Source organism: Marmota monax, unplaced genomic scaffold (assembly GCF_021218885.2).
Source record: "Marmota monax isolate L192 unplaced genomic scaffold, Marmota_monax_Labrador192_F-V1.1 WCK01_AAM20220418_F8-fsc00065, whole genome shotgun sequence".
Lineage (NCBI taxonomy): Eukaryota > Metazoa > Chordata > Mammalia > Rodentia > Sciuridae > Marmota > Marmota monax.
In genome coordinates, this window is record NW_026694038.1 from 9,879,412 (window position 1) to 9,894,179 (window position 14,768).

Sequence of the window (14,768 nt, forward strand, 5' to 3'; positions counted from 1 at the left end):
TGGTAGATGGACATAATACCTTTATTTATTTTTATGTGGTGCTGAGGATCGAACCTAGCGCCTCACACATGCTAGGCAAGCACCTTACAACTGAGCCACAACCCCAGCCCCTAGAAAACTTTTTTAATAGATCATGTCATGCCTTTATTTAAAGCCCTTCAAAGAATTCCCTCTGAATTTAGTACAAAATCCAAACTCTACAAGGCTTTATGTGACTTTGTCCCTAACTTCTGTCCATCTCTCTGTCTCTGCTGTGTCCAGAGTGAACCCTTCCTTATGCCCTGAGGCTTTCCTACCTTATGCCCAAGCTTTCCTACCTTGGATGATCTCTGCCTTCTGCTCCCTTCTTTAGAGACCTCTAGACCTGCCCTCTCCAATTCACACCAGTTTCTCTTGTTTTTTTCTCTCCCATAAAACTCAGTTCTTTCCACATAGCATTGGCCACAAGCTGTAATTACACATTTGATCATGTGTTTATTTGCTCTCTCCCCGACTGGGTAGCTTCCAGAGAGCAGCTGGGATTGTGTCTGTTTCTCTTCACTGAACACACAGCGCCTAGCTCAGGGGCAGGCACAGAGAGGAGGCTCCATAAATATTTGGCCAATGAATTCACTATCCCCGTCATCTCCTGCTGCAAACGTATGTTCTAGGGAGAAGGCTCTTCTGGTGACAGTGCTGTCACCCACAAGAAAAGAAAGGCAGACCAAAAGTTTAGAATTTATGAAAACCCCAAGACTTTCTTTCTTTCTTTCTTTCTTTTTTACAAACATATAAATTATTTTATTTACAAAGCCATGTTACAAAAGAAAAAAAAAAGCAAAAAATAATAATAATTACAATCGCTTACTGGAGAATATTTCCAGGCCTGATGCTGAACCATGGCAGTATCAATAGATACATATTTGTTCTTTCTTTTTAAAACTGTAAGCCATATAATTTACTATTTACACCTCCTTACATTTATTCTGCTTACAATATCACAGGCATGGAATGAATTCTATCTGATAGTGCTAATACATAAAGGTGCGGGACAAAGAAGGAAAATACTTAGTGTTACAAAATGTGGATCGTAGAAAAGAAACCCACTCCACAAGTGTGGCATTTGTTTAGAATGATTGGACATGCTTTCTTCAAAATTCTTCTGGAAAAGGTTCTAAAATCGGTAGTAGGAAAGGACAAATGAGCAGGTGCAAATTCTTGTCTGTGCAACAACAGTTATTTAATGTACCCCATGACTGACCAGCTACCTAAACCCACAGAGTTTTGTTAAAGTGCCATGGGCCAACAGCATAACAAAATATAAGGTGTAAATAGAAAATTTCTTTTTTTCCTTTTTTAAAACAAGAGTTCACTGAGAATCAGCAATAATAGAATATGCTGTATAAACTATTCTCTACAAAGGTTGATCAGCATTATTTACAATTGGTACATTGATACAAAAGAAGGCATACAAGTTATCCAAGTCGCTTTTTTTCCTCTTTCTTTCTTTTCTGTCTTTCTTCCTTTTTTTTTTTTTTTTTTTTTTTTATGGCTGACAGGTCTATGCATTGCGTTATGTTTAACCAGAGCTTTCGAGCCTCTATGGCTGGCGACAAGTCAGGAGATCTTCAGGCAAATAGGGGTGTGTGCAGTCAAGGGGCTGGGAGAGAAGGCTGTTTGGGGGTGTGCAGAACAGAAGGACCCAAAGGATACCACCCTAAAGATGCTTTATAGGCTGGTCCAGTTGAACTCCATGAAAATAAACCCAAAGAAAACCTTTATTTGCATTCCACTTTTCAAGCTGCAAGTTTTAATACATCATTACAAAGTAAACCTGTGGTTGATTGCGAAAGAAGAAATACCGTGGGTTTTCCCTTTTTGCTCAGTTATCCATAAATGTCCTCACCTTGGTCAGAGCCAGTTTTTCAAGAAAGTAAGCAGCATTTGGTGAGGAACCTCTTTATTCCAGCTTCCATTTCAAGACGCAGGGAGCTAAAATGTTGAACCCGCTCCATCAGTCCCTGTTGAGACACTATTTCTCAGAAGCAGCCACTTCATCTCTCAACCTTTGTTTTCCCTCTTCGAGTGTAAAAGTTTATAAATCAGAGGGTTATTTTGTTGCTGAGATTGGTTTTGTTTCTACTCCTGCAAGTTTTAAAACTCAAAATAAATTATAAAAAACATCAGACTTCTAAAACCGAACAAGACAAAAATTGTGCAAAAATAACAAAGATATGTACATACTTTTCGGTCTGAAGAAACATACAATAAAAACATAATTCAAAGAACATTTTAAAAATATAAACATTGCTTAAACTTTCCTAAGTTTCATATTGTTTCTGAAACTATTCTGGTCAGTTAGCTCTGTAATATAGTAAAACATAAATTATTACAAAATTAACACTATAAAAATTTACTTTAAGAATAGCTTCTAAACTTTTTTTTCAAAGGGTCTAACCTTGTTTATAATTTCTTAAACATTTATAAGTCTTAAAATCTGCCTTAACCTTTTTTTTTTTTTAAAGAAAAAGTTAACAATCGTCCCTTCAATTTGCAGTCTCTTTTTTCCAAGACTCAAATAAACCAGCATATAAGTGCACTTTTAACACTGTTGAAATAAAAATGAAATCATCTGAACTAATGTCCTGGTACTTAATATCAACTCCTGATTTTTAAAAAAATCTTTTTTTATATTAAAAAATTTAGTAATCCTATAAGAAATACTGTCAGTGCAATTCCATCAATGCAGATCACTCCGTTGGCCTCCCACCTTTGCAGATTCCAATCGTGTGGTGAAACTTAACAGTAGTCTGATCTTTGGGTTGGGGGATGGGAAAATAAAGGAAAACCTTGGGATTGGGGGTTGCACCCAGCCGCGAGACTAGCATTTCTGATTTCAGGATGAAAGAGAACCTCCTAGCATCTCTGTTGTATGCAAACTTATAAGATTAATTAATAGCACAGAACACCTATTTCACATTAGGAATTCCATTCCTGATGATGATTCCTTATTAGAGTTTATGGTATTGCTGTTTCTTTCAAAACTCCAGTGTGAAAAACTTCATAGCTGCGATGCTCCAATGTCTCTCTTCAGCTCTTCCAAATGGCTCTTCACTAAGCGATGGCACGTCCTTACCATTCCTTCTCAGGGGTGGCTGTCTGAGTTGGGGCATCTGAGAACAGAATGCATGCTCACTTCTGGGTGTAGGTGGGCAATGCAAGCTCCCCTCTGGGCATGAGTGGGCAATGCTAGTATTTATTTTCACAAGGGATTTGATACATGATCCTCCATGGAGGCTTTCCCCTTGAGGATCTTTCCTGTCCCCAGAGGGCAACTTGAGAACCTTTAGCTGAAGATCACCATGCTTCCTGATGGAGTGACTTTTTTGGTTCAGTGGCCTTTCCCCTGGGATTCCTCCATCTCTGACTCACTCAACTTTGGGAACCTGCACACCGTGCCCTGGAAGGGATTCTGCAGAATTGATTCCTAACAAGCTCAGACCGTCACAGTTACTTGGTCCCCACCATTTTTTAAGGGACATTGTCTCCTACTGGCCAGGTTCTGCTTTCTGCCACTCTTCCAGGTCCCCTCTGCTTCTCCTGTATGTCTTTTCTGAGCTGTACAGCTAGACACTGGTATTGGTAAACCAGGTCATTAAGCAGCCAATGTTCTCAATTTTGCCTGCTGGGCTGCAGAAATCTGTTGAGGGCACTCACATACCCTCTGGCTCTTTCCTCTCAGGATCCTCCCTAACAAAACCCCTTCACCAGCATGCTGTCCAGGGGGTACTGGTGGGATCCAGCCACTTCTGATGGCCAGTGGGCCCCTCCTGCCCTGTGAGTGGCAGGTTGGGGATGGGAGGGATGCGGTGGGAGAGAACAAGGAAGAAGAGCTCTGCATGTGCTAAAGTTCAAGAGGTTCAGACGGCGCCAACCCAGAACTGACATTCTGCGACGTCTGCTCTCAGGGCAGAAGCAAAATTATGGTGGGGTAGCAGCATCAGGAGTGAGGGAAGTGACCCCAAATTTGGAAGAATGTATAAATGTGGCAAATGAAAAATGGAAAGAAAACACTGGTATTGTTTTCTGAAAGTTTCAAATCCACGTTCTTTTGCCTTTTTCTGTTTCTTCAAAAACAACAACAACAAAAAAAATTGATCATTAAAAAAAAAAAAAAAGAAGAAGAAAGGCCAGAGCCACAGGCAGGGCATAGGGAAGAGACACTCCCCAAGGGCCCACTCCCCTCCCTCCTCCTCCTGCCATGGCCTCCTGGGGTGGGATCACAACCAGGAATTGTTTTGGAAGTGGCTTCATAGTCTTGTTATGGAAGAGTCCTTATCCTGCCCATTCTGTTTGTGTTCTTCTAGGAAAGAAAAGAAAAACTTGTTTCAAAACCATACATTTGGGATAGCCCATGAAAATTCAAGGATGGAGCCTCAGTTTTCTCAACCATAACAGAAAGGATAACATCCTACCTCCAGTACATGGCAAAGGACAGCTGTAATAAGCAAATGAGGTGATGGCTATAAAGGACTCCAGATATGTTATGTAGTCACCATGATCCTAGGACTGGAGGAAAACACAGGGACAAATGCAGTGGACATTCCTGGAACTCCTCTCCTGGAGAGAGGACTGGAATAAGTGATGTCTTCATTTTTTCCCCCTCTATTGGTTCACCTTTTCCTACATAACCTACAGATGGCCCAGTGAATTATCTAAGGAAGGAGTATACCATTGGGTTAAATACAGAGGCTTTAGAGAAGCAAGATTTTGGGTTCAAGTTACTTAGCTTCTTAGGACAGCCATCTCCATCTATCACAGGAGTATACTCTTGTCCCTCATGGGGTTGTTACAAGTATGTACATACAGTATGTAAAGGGCTTAGCACAGCTGCAGAGACAGTGCTCACCAAGTAGTAGCTGTTGGTATTATTCCATATTTATTAAGTCTCACTGCCAGCATTCGTTTTCCCAGCAAGGGACCTGGAGCTATGGACACATGCTTGGTGAGGGTGAAAATGTATTCTCTAGACACACTCAGCAACCTCTGCCAGGGCCCCCCCCACCACAGAAGCTGACTAAGCATAGAGGCGCCACCCTCCCAGACTAGCACAGATGATAGGCTGCAGAGGCTCAAGTGCAAAGAGGCCCATAGCCACTCAAAATAGTGGGGAGACCCTTTGCATCTAGGGATACAAAAAGTTTCCCCGTAATCTTTTTTCCCTACACTCTACCCAAGATTTGTGGGAAAATCTCAAAGGGCAAAACACAAACATGTTGCTCTTTAGTGTCTATAAAACATGACTGCATGTCCAAAACAACAAGACATGTAATTGAGGCACAACCCCACCCCTGACCCTCCTTGCTTTCTTCACACACACACACACACACACACGCACACACACTCCACTGAGAAAAATCATATCCCTGAGCTTGTACGTTGACTACTCTCACACCTCAAGTTCATAAAAACTGCTAAATCTATCCTGAATATGCCTAGCATGAAACCACATCTTGAAAGACAAGTACAGTTCACCAGGCCTTTGAGAAAGCACAGACTGATAAATGTCACGAGTAAGCCCTTTAATCAACATCATCTTATTTAAATTTCACAATGCTATGAGGACGTAAGCATCAATTTTGCCCTTTTCTTTTCTTTTCTTTTTTTTTTGCAGCACTCAGGATTGAACTCAGGACCTCATGTGTACCAGGCAAGTGTTCTACCACGAGGCTACCCTGCCAGCCCAATTTTGGCACTTAACTGATGAAAAAACCGAGACCCAGAGAAGCAATCTGCCTACGATCACACATCTGATAATAATAATAACAGCTAACACTTGTGTGTTTGCTGCATGCCAGGCATTTTCCAGAGATTTTATGTGAATAAACTAATTTAATTCTCCCAAGAGCCTTACGGCGTTAGTGGCCATGAGGGGCTCCCCTTTATACATGAGGAAATGGAAGCACAGAGAAGTTAAGTAACTTGTTCAAGGAGTAAAGTTAATAACGAGAAGGCCTAGCTAGGTTTGGGAGCCAGGTAATCACACTCTTAACTAGAGGTGAGGTTTGAATTAGGGTCTGACCTCTGACCCCAATGCCCAGCCCACTCTTTTTGCCCTGTTATGGACTCTGTGGATCATCGTGACCCCCATTAACTTACCTGTCGGCTGTGTCCTGGGCTGGATATGCTTGAAGGACTGGATTGTGACAAAGCTAGGCTGCTATTTTTCCCAACCTGAAAGACACCAGTGAAACCCACTCAGACACCAGAGGCACCTTGGAAAGTCCCTCAGACACCACACTGCTGGGGGTGAGGAGCAGGGCTGTGCAACGGGCCTCATTCTCTCACACTGCTTCGGAATGAGCCTTTCCATCTTCAGTGGCAGAGAAAGTGACAATGGTTCCCAGAGGAAAAGTAGGATGGTAGCGAACTTCTAATTTTGCTCCCCAGATGGACAGACTGCAAGTGTCAGGGTGAAGTATCTGGTGAGAAGCTGGCCTCTCCTGGGAGCCCCAGCACGTCCACGTGTGGGCTACACAAGTTCACCTACCTCTGACCCACATTGCAGACCCACCTTGTCTCCAGCCCAGATTCCCTTGGACCATCAGTGGCTAAAGACACCTAGGCCTGTTTCTGCATCGGGTTTCCTGGCCAGGAGACAGCATTCAGAAAATCAGCACAATGGTGCTGGCTGCCCCTGCAAGTGTAGGAAGGGCAGGACCCTGTGCTCAGCTAGGACCCTGGGGTGGCAGTACTGGGGACATGTGGATGGATCCCTTCCTCTGTGACTGTCCTTGTCACGTGGTGGGCTGGGACATCGTGGGAGCTAATATCAGGGGCCAGTGCCTTGTTCCTGACTTGTTTGCAAAGGCAAGTCTTTTTCTTTTTTTGTACCAGGGGTTGAACCTAGGAGTGCTTAACCACTGAGCCACATTTCCAGCCCTTTTTTATTTTTAATTTTGAGACAGGGTCTCACTAAATTGCTTAGGGCTTTGCTAATTTTGTTGAGACTGGCTTTGAACTTTTGATCCTTCTGCCTCATCCTCCTGAGCCAATGGGGTTACAGGTGGGCACCACCAGGCCTGGCTGCAAAGGCAACTAGTGCTTTCAGCCTGTACATAGATCCTCCTCAACATCAACTCACCTTTGCCTAAAGATATTTGCCTGCAACACAGTCTCAGTTCATGTCTGTTTAATACCTTGGTAGCAAATTCTGGCCTTATATCTACCAAACATAATTCAATGGATCCTCAAGTTGTCCCCAAAGCACAGGCTTATCTTGGATTTTTCAACTTTATGCTTTTACTCTCCCAACCTTCTAAGACCATCAGTGCACACCCCAAAGGCCATGGCCTTTTCCCAACACTTGGAAATCCCTAGAGGTGAACACCAGTGTTGATTCTCCTCCTGACAATCACTCTGGTGGAGACTCATCTGATTTTTTTTTGCCACTGCTTTTGATTGATTCATTGTAGCACCCAAGCATTTCATACAGTCCTGCAGACCCCAGAACCAAGAGAGCAGCTGTCTCTCAATGTGGAGACAGCCCCTTAACAGCATGGAGGCCAAAAGCCCGACTCCAGAGCAAAATGCCTGTCTTTAAATCCCAGACCTACTCTATTTGCTGTGTGAGCTGGGTAACCTTTCTGTGCCTTGGTTGACTCATCTCTACGATGGGGGCAATGACAGGTAATTATTGAGTTAATATATCTGAAGTGCTTGAAACAGAGACCATCACACGTGTCAGCTGCTAGAACTCTATCTAAAATGAGTGAGATATCATGGTTTTGCTGTCCAAGGCATGGTCAGCAAACCAGTGTAGTGTAGTGGCCCTGCCTGGAAGTCAGGGTTCTGTGCCCAGCTGGGTCCCTGGGACGGCAGTACTGGGGACATGTGGGTATGTCCCTTCCTCTGTGACTGTCCTTGGTACATGGTGGGCTGTGTTGGGCCTGGCTGCAAAGGCCCAACCTCAAGCCTGCTCACTCCAAATGTGAATGTTTTTGGTACAGGGGACTGAACCCAGGGATGCTCTACCACTGAGCTATATCCCTGGTCCTTTTTATTTTGAGACAGGGTCTTGCTAAGTTGCTTAGGGCTTTGCTAAGTAGCTGAGGCTGGCCTTGAACTTGCCATCCAGCTGCCTCAGCCTCTCCAGACGCTGGGATTAAAGGCATGCAGCATTGCACCTGGCAGAATATGCATTTTCACATTCATGTGCACGTTCTAGCTTGAGAAGCCCTGGCGGTGTCCTCCATCCTGAAACTGGTGCTAGCACTGGCCAGCAGTTTAATCTGCAGGTAGGGCCCCATCCCTATTTCTGGAACTGGGAGGGGGGTCAGAATGGACCCAGGTGCTACAGAGGACCTGCATCTTGCACTCCTCTCAACTTGGCCTCGTTGCAGCTGTCTGGCCCCCTTGGGCTCCAAACTTGCTGTTGTTCAAGTGTGTACTTGTGACTCCCCCTCCCTCAGGAGGTGTTCTTCATGGGGTTTTAACAAGTCCCATACATGGTGACATAAAACATGAAGACATCTTTTAACCTCTGCCTCCCATCTTTCCAAAGTCCTCATCCCTATCCTGGACCAGCCTTATGGTTTAGCCCATGAATTCTAGGTCACTGGCCTCAGGCTGAACTCCAGTCTCTGGGCAGGCGTTGGTCCTCCCACCAGCTGGGCTGAGGAGTGGGTGGTGGCGGCCTTTCCCAAGTAGCTCCTCCAGCCCGAGAAGACAGACTGGATTTGGGACTGGGAATGGAGCCCAAGGGAATGAAACACACATTCTTCTTGGATCACCCACATTTTTGGTTTATTTTTGGTAATGGGGATTGAACCCAGGGGCACTTAACCACTGAGCCACATTCCAGCCCCCCCCTCCCTTTTTTTTGTATTTTGAGACAGGGTCTCACTAAGCTGCTTAGGGCCTCACTAAGTTGCTAAGGCTGGCTCTGAACTTGAGATCATCCTGCCTCAGCCTCCCAAGTTGCTGGGATCACAGGTGTGTGCCACTGCACCCAGCTGGGCCACCCACGTTTTCCCAGCGTCCTCATGATACATGCATTTGGCGTGAGCTGCCGTTTTCCTTTAGGAAGGAAAGAGTTACATTAGGAGGGGGCATGGATCCAGGCAGCCTGGTGAACTGCGGACAATCTCCTGGAACCTGGGAAACCAGGTTACCACTCCCTAGCCATTAAACCTGCTTGGATCTTGGGCTCTTCCTGAGGGGTTTCCAACAGATCAAATCAAACTTCTTAACACCAGAACTCTTTAATGAAATCATCCTGATAAGCCCAAGATAGAAAAAAATCAACAAAAGTGGAGTGGGGAACTCAAACGCTCCGTGCCTCAGTTTACCCATCTGTAAAGTGGCAACAACAATTCTACCAATCGCACTGGACGGCTGTGAGGACTAAGTGGGGTGATGGTTGTAATGTGCTCAGCACACTGCCTAGCTCACAGTGAGAGTCTCTGAAGCATTTGTTAAATAAACTGCTCTCAAAGCAGAGGGTGAAGGTCGCCTACAGGGAAAATGAGAAAAGGAGCCACGCTTGCGTTACCTGTCTGAGCCACCTGGCCAAGCAGGGGCACTGCCCAGCTCCCCCTGCCCCCCAGAGCCGATGAAGGCTGTGCCAGGAGGTCCCTTACCTGCCGAGAGGAGGTGCTGTTAACGGGCTCGGGCACCGGTGCAAGAAGGCCGGGTGGGTTCTTTTTGTGAACGCTATTCATACCAGGCATTTTAGTGATTTTACAGGCTTTGCTACTAGTGCTCGAGTTCTTACGCTTTTTTCCTTCTGATTTGTCAAAAGAGAGGGGCAGAGAAGACACGGCATTGTGTGAGGCCAGAGAGAGGTCCCCTGTGTGGAGCGCAAGGGAGGGCACAGAGAGGGGACAGGAGTCACTGCTGCCGCCCACCGTGCCCACCTGTCTCACTATGTCCGCGGGGCCGCCGGGCAGCGAGGTCCGTCCTGAGAGCTCCAGCTTGGCACTGAGTGGGCTCACCCCATTGTTTGAGTTGTGCACAGACAGACTGGTATAGGGAGGGGCCGCCTGATAGGAGTTCAGAGCGGAACTGGCATTCAGGACACAGTTCTTTTTGTGGGGCCCTGACAATGGAGACGAGAGGGAAGGCGGCAGGGACAAGGAGGAAGAGGAGGAGGAGGAAGAGGAGGAGGAGGAGGAAGTCGAAGACTGGGGCTTCCTCTTTTTGTTACTTGGAGACTCGTCGCTACGGGTGGACAGGTCTTTGACTTTTGAGGATTTGCTGGTTTTGGTTTTGGATGGCTTGTGGGATGGGGAAGGGATGACGGCTGGTATCGGGGACACGGCAGATGGGGCCTTGAAGGTTGAGTCCATGATGCTGAGGGTTGCGGCCACATGGGGGAAAGCTGTGGTGTGGGACATGAGGACACGCGGGTCCGGCGATGCCACAAAAGCTGCGTCTGAGAGCATGGCTGATGTCATTATGTAAGAAGAGGTGAGTCTCGAGCTGATGGGAGCTGAAGGAAGATACACAGCACCGGGGTTGCTGAAAGGCTGCAAAACGGATGCTGGAACAGGGGTGGTGATGTGGGCTGCTGGCGAGGGCATGGGGCTATCTGCCGCAGGAGGGATCTTCCTAAACACGAGAGAAGAGCCAAAGAGAAACAGTGAGACATTGGGTTGGCATCACTTGGGAGGCTCAATGAAGTCTGAGCATCAGGGCCACAGAGAACACCCCGGCAGGACCAGACTATGGAGAATGAAGCCTTGGTGGATGGTAAGAGCTGAAGGATGGCCCTTCCTTATGCTGCCCCATTGCAACATCCAGCAACTATTTCAATCCCTTTTTGGGTTTCCAGATCCTATTCTCCACGCCTGTACTGGAGAATGGCTGATTTGGGTTTATCAATCAAAGGCAATGTTATTTAGAACATACATATTTCCAGCAGTCTTCCCTCCTCTCTTTCTTTATTTTTCTTTTTTGGCAGCGATGAAGGTGGCCTTTAATGAGAAGTGGTCATTTCACATTTAGGTCCCGATTTGAAGTAAGAAATGGGAGGACAGGGCTTGGCCACCTGGAAGTATGGCTCAGAGGTTCCACTTCCGGCTACTGCACCCTCTTTCCCTGTTCCCCACCTGGTGTGTGGCTAGAGATACTCTGGGGATAGCCCCCTCTCCATGAGCCAGCACCCTCCTGCTACCTGCAGCCTCTGGTTACTCTGGGGAGGCATTTCAATGTTAGCTCAAGGTCGCTGGCTCCATATGGCCATGGTGGTCAGGATCTTGGGAAATGACAAAGATGTCAAGTTACCCCTATCCAGGACTGACATTTTTTCCCTCTTCATCCCACCCTACCTCAGCTCTCACCAAGGGCTGTAATGGAGCTGCCCTTCAACAGAGCCTCCTGGCCCCTGTCAGGAAAAGGTGAGAATATGGGGACACTTGTGTGTACAGAGAAGGGGACCAGAGCTTTCTAGTTTGTTCTGAGGGTAAATGCAGGCTATGGTCAGGAGGACAACATATGGATAGGAAAGGGGAAAGCCACTATTTTCTTCTTCAGTCTTCCTGGAGCTGGGGTAGGAGGTGTCTAAAAGCAAACTCCCTGGAGCCAGGGCAAGCATCAGGCAGGGGGTCATTCTTGGGGTCTCTCTGCAAATTCCATCTTTTGACTTATGCTAGAAGTGGCTCCCACTTCCAATCTACAGCCTGGGGGATGCTCTTGCTACTCTAGGGCCAGGAGGAGGCATAGCAGCTATGGGGTCCCCACATGTTCCTCATTTTGCTGGAAAGAACATTGACCTCAGGACCCTAGTGAATGTTTTCAAGCCAGTTCCTTCCTATTTCTTACACTGCTCCTTTCCCTGTTCCCAGCGAGTTTGTTCTCCTGGGCTGATCAAAAATCAGGAACTAGCTTTCTTTCTCTGAAAGCAGCCCTTGAAGGCAGGACCAGCCTAGGACCTGCACCTTGGATGAGGCCTCTCCCAACCCTCCCTCTGGAGGTCACCCTGCAGCCGTGGCTCCAGACCCAGGTGCCAAGAACTCTGGACAGAGGCCACACTGAGAAGTAAGCACCTCTCCTCACATTCCTTTCTCTGACAATTCCCTTCTCTGTCTCTACTTGGTGGAGCCTGTGGCTCCCATCTTCAGGGTGGAATCCAGAGGAATCCTGAATACAGAAGCACAGTGTGCTTGAATGTCAGACCCAGGAGATCAAATATAAGAAAAAAATATTGCCAAACCCACAGCGGCTATGATGGCATTGGGTGGCCTGAAGAATGTAAAAGCTCCTTTTGGCACTAAGCTAGGTGCTCCATAAATATTTTTTGCAATGAATGAATGAGTGAATGAATGGATGGATGGATGGGTAGGTGGATGGGTGAGCGGGTGAGTTCTTAGCAGCAACATAACCGGATTGTCAGGGACTATGCATGCTGGGCAAGGACTCCCATAGAATCAGATTGGAAAGGTCTACATACATCCTGAGAATTGAAATTGTCTGCCACTGGCACTGGCATTACACCTACCATCCCTTCCTTATTTTTGGTCAGTGCTGGGGACTGAACTCAGGGAGCTTTACCCCGGCTGAGTTCCCCAGTCCTTTTTGTATCATTTTGGAGACAGGGTCTCGTTAAATTGTAATCCTCCCATCTCAGCCTCCCGGGTAGCTAGGATTACAGGAGCGTGCCACCATGCCTGGCCACAATCCCTTCCTAACAGGGCTGGGGAACTTTTCTTAAGAGTGTGAGGCATCAGCAAACTTTCTTGCTGTCTTTGTTGCCTTACTCTGGTACTAGAGGCATCCCACTCAAACCTTTCCTTGGCTCAAGTTTCCTTACCAACTAAAGTAGAGCTAGAAATGCATAGTGGCAGAGGTTTGGCAGCTAACAGGTTATTTACCAATACCAGATAGGGCTCATTTAGGGAGGACCCCACTTGATGACCTTGAATAGGATCTATTTTTAATTCCTCAATTTATATTTTCCCCATTAAATAGTAAAAACTCATGCTTCAACTTGGGCCAACAAGCAGAGTTGACGTCCTAAATCATACCTGGCCCTCACTCAGGATCGGAATCGGTGTTACTTTTGGCATACGTTCTATTCCTTTCTTTCCTCTCCCTACTAATCCTCAGTGGTCAGCTGGGGCAGGAGGGAACCAGGACAGAGGAGAAGTGGTGCAAGGGCTGTCCCTGGGAACCCCTGTCTCCCACACTGAACAGTTTGTGTGTTTTCTAGGTGCCAAATGGCTGGGGATTTTAGCTTTGCTGGGCTGTGCCCTGGTGTAAGCCTTGCACACTGGCCTAGGGAAGTCCTGTACAAAAGCCCACAGATGCGAATGAGTTCCTGACAGTGCCCATCCTCCCCTGCCAGCTGGCGTGGAGATCCAGATGCTGACCTGGCTGAAAGAGAATACTGTGTTGGCGTCTCCTGATGCAGAGTTAAATGCTTGTTAAAGAAAAAAGTGTCTTGGCCGTTCCTTTTCTTCCTAATGTCTTCCATGCCCCCATCGGCTGCCATCCCTCCAGGTTCGGGCCCGTCGGGGCCTGGGGTTTGGGCAGCGAGGTTGAGAGGGCAGCGTGGTGCTACGCTCTCCAGAGTTGACACCCAGGCAGCCCCAATGTTGCTCAGTGACAGCAGATTGGTTAGGCAAGTCCTGAACAGGGGGGAGGGACCTGATGCCCTGTGGCTCGGGCTTCTGTGCCTGAGGAGGAAAGGAATATGGAGCTTGAGCCGATAGGACACCAGGGAGCGAAAGACAGATCAACACATTCCTTCCACGTGTCCGGGATTTACACTTCCATAACACAGGGCAGCCAAGAGCTGAGAGAGACTCACCAGGGCAGGCTGCCATCTTGGGGGGAACAAGCCCAGAAGGAGAGATCACTGAGCAACTGAGAACATGGTCATCAATCCCACACACAGCAGCACCCCTGGGTTGCATTTTTGAGTGGACACAAGTAGAGGTCAAGGGTGCCCTTTAGCCACACTGGGTAGTCACTTAAGTGAGAAGAAACGATAGGCTTCTCTTGTGGCCCTTTCCTAGTTTATGTGAAATGTCAACCTATAGTCCCAGGTCCCCTGAGAGAGCTCAGTGCATACACAGAGGGGCTCATGTCTACGAGTTCACTGTGTAAAGGGGCTGAGGTTCCAGAGCTGCTGGGAGAGGAGGGAACCGAGGACTGGGCAAACTGTGGATGCTGTTCCCTCCCACTTCTGGGGAATGCCTTTTCTGCCTTTCCAGGACCGCTCTGGGCGGGGTAGGGGTTTCAGCTGTTGGCTTTCCTGGACTATCTGGGGCCAGACTTACATGATCCATGCTTCCATGGGATTATAGTATCTTCAGAGCTCCTGTTGGTAGGAGCAGGGTGGGGGGGACACCCAGAGGCTTACATTGTCAAAGGGCCAAAAGGTAGCTCTTTGTGTGTGTCATGGTTTGTTGGGGTCTAGGCCTGTTGTTCCTTCATAATAGCATATTCTATCCAATCGAGGTTTCTTCCCTTTTGTGAGTCCCCTATTAAGATGAAAGTAAATTGGGAAGTGTTGGAGAATAAAGGTCCATAGAGAAATGGAACACAGGTTGGAATTTAGGGAAGGAAACGGGACAAGCGGAGGTGAGGAGGGGGCCCAAAGGAGACGGGAAGGGCCAAAGATCAACTTAACCAACTTCACAGCATTGCTCAGGGTCTGCCCTGTTGGCAACCGCACACATTTTCCCCACAGGACAGAAAACAGTTAGAAATTGGTCTATAACCAATCATAAAATCTTTAGTAGTATTGCTATTGTATCGTTAACATTACTAAAAGCATATTCTTA

At 47.0% G+C, this 14,768-nt stretch overlaps 1 protein-coding gene across 15 annotated transcripts in view; it reads right to left on the reverse strand.

The window, feature by feature from the left end:
- Positions 1–717: 717 nt before the first annotated feature.
- The window catches only part of Atxn7l1 (ataxin 7 like 1), a 235,748-nt gene continuing 221,697 nt past the window's right edge, over positions 718–14,768 (reverse strand). For 8 of the 15 annotated variants that reach the window (XM_058585515.1, XM_046464107.2, XM_058585516.1 and 5 more), the window contains 2 exons: positions 13,350–13,655; positions 6,221–10,590 (listed from right to left, as the gene is read on the reverse strand). In XM_058585515.1, the coding sequence (XP_058441498.1) occupies positions 9,471–10,590; positions 13,350–13,655 (1,426 nt within the window). In that variant the 3' untranslated portion in view covers positions 6,221–9,470. The other 7 variants (XM_046464113.2, XM_046464109.2, XM_046464108.2 and 4 more) reach the window with 7 other exon arrangements.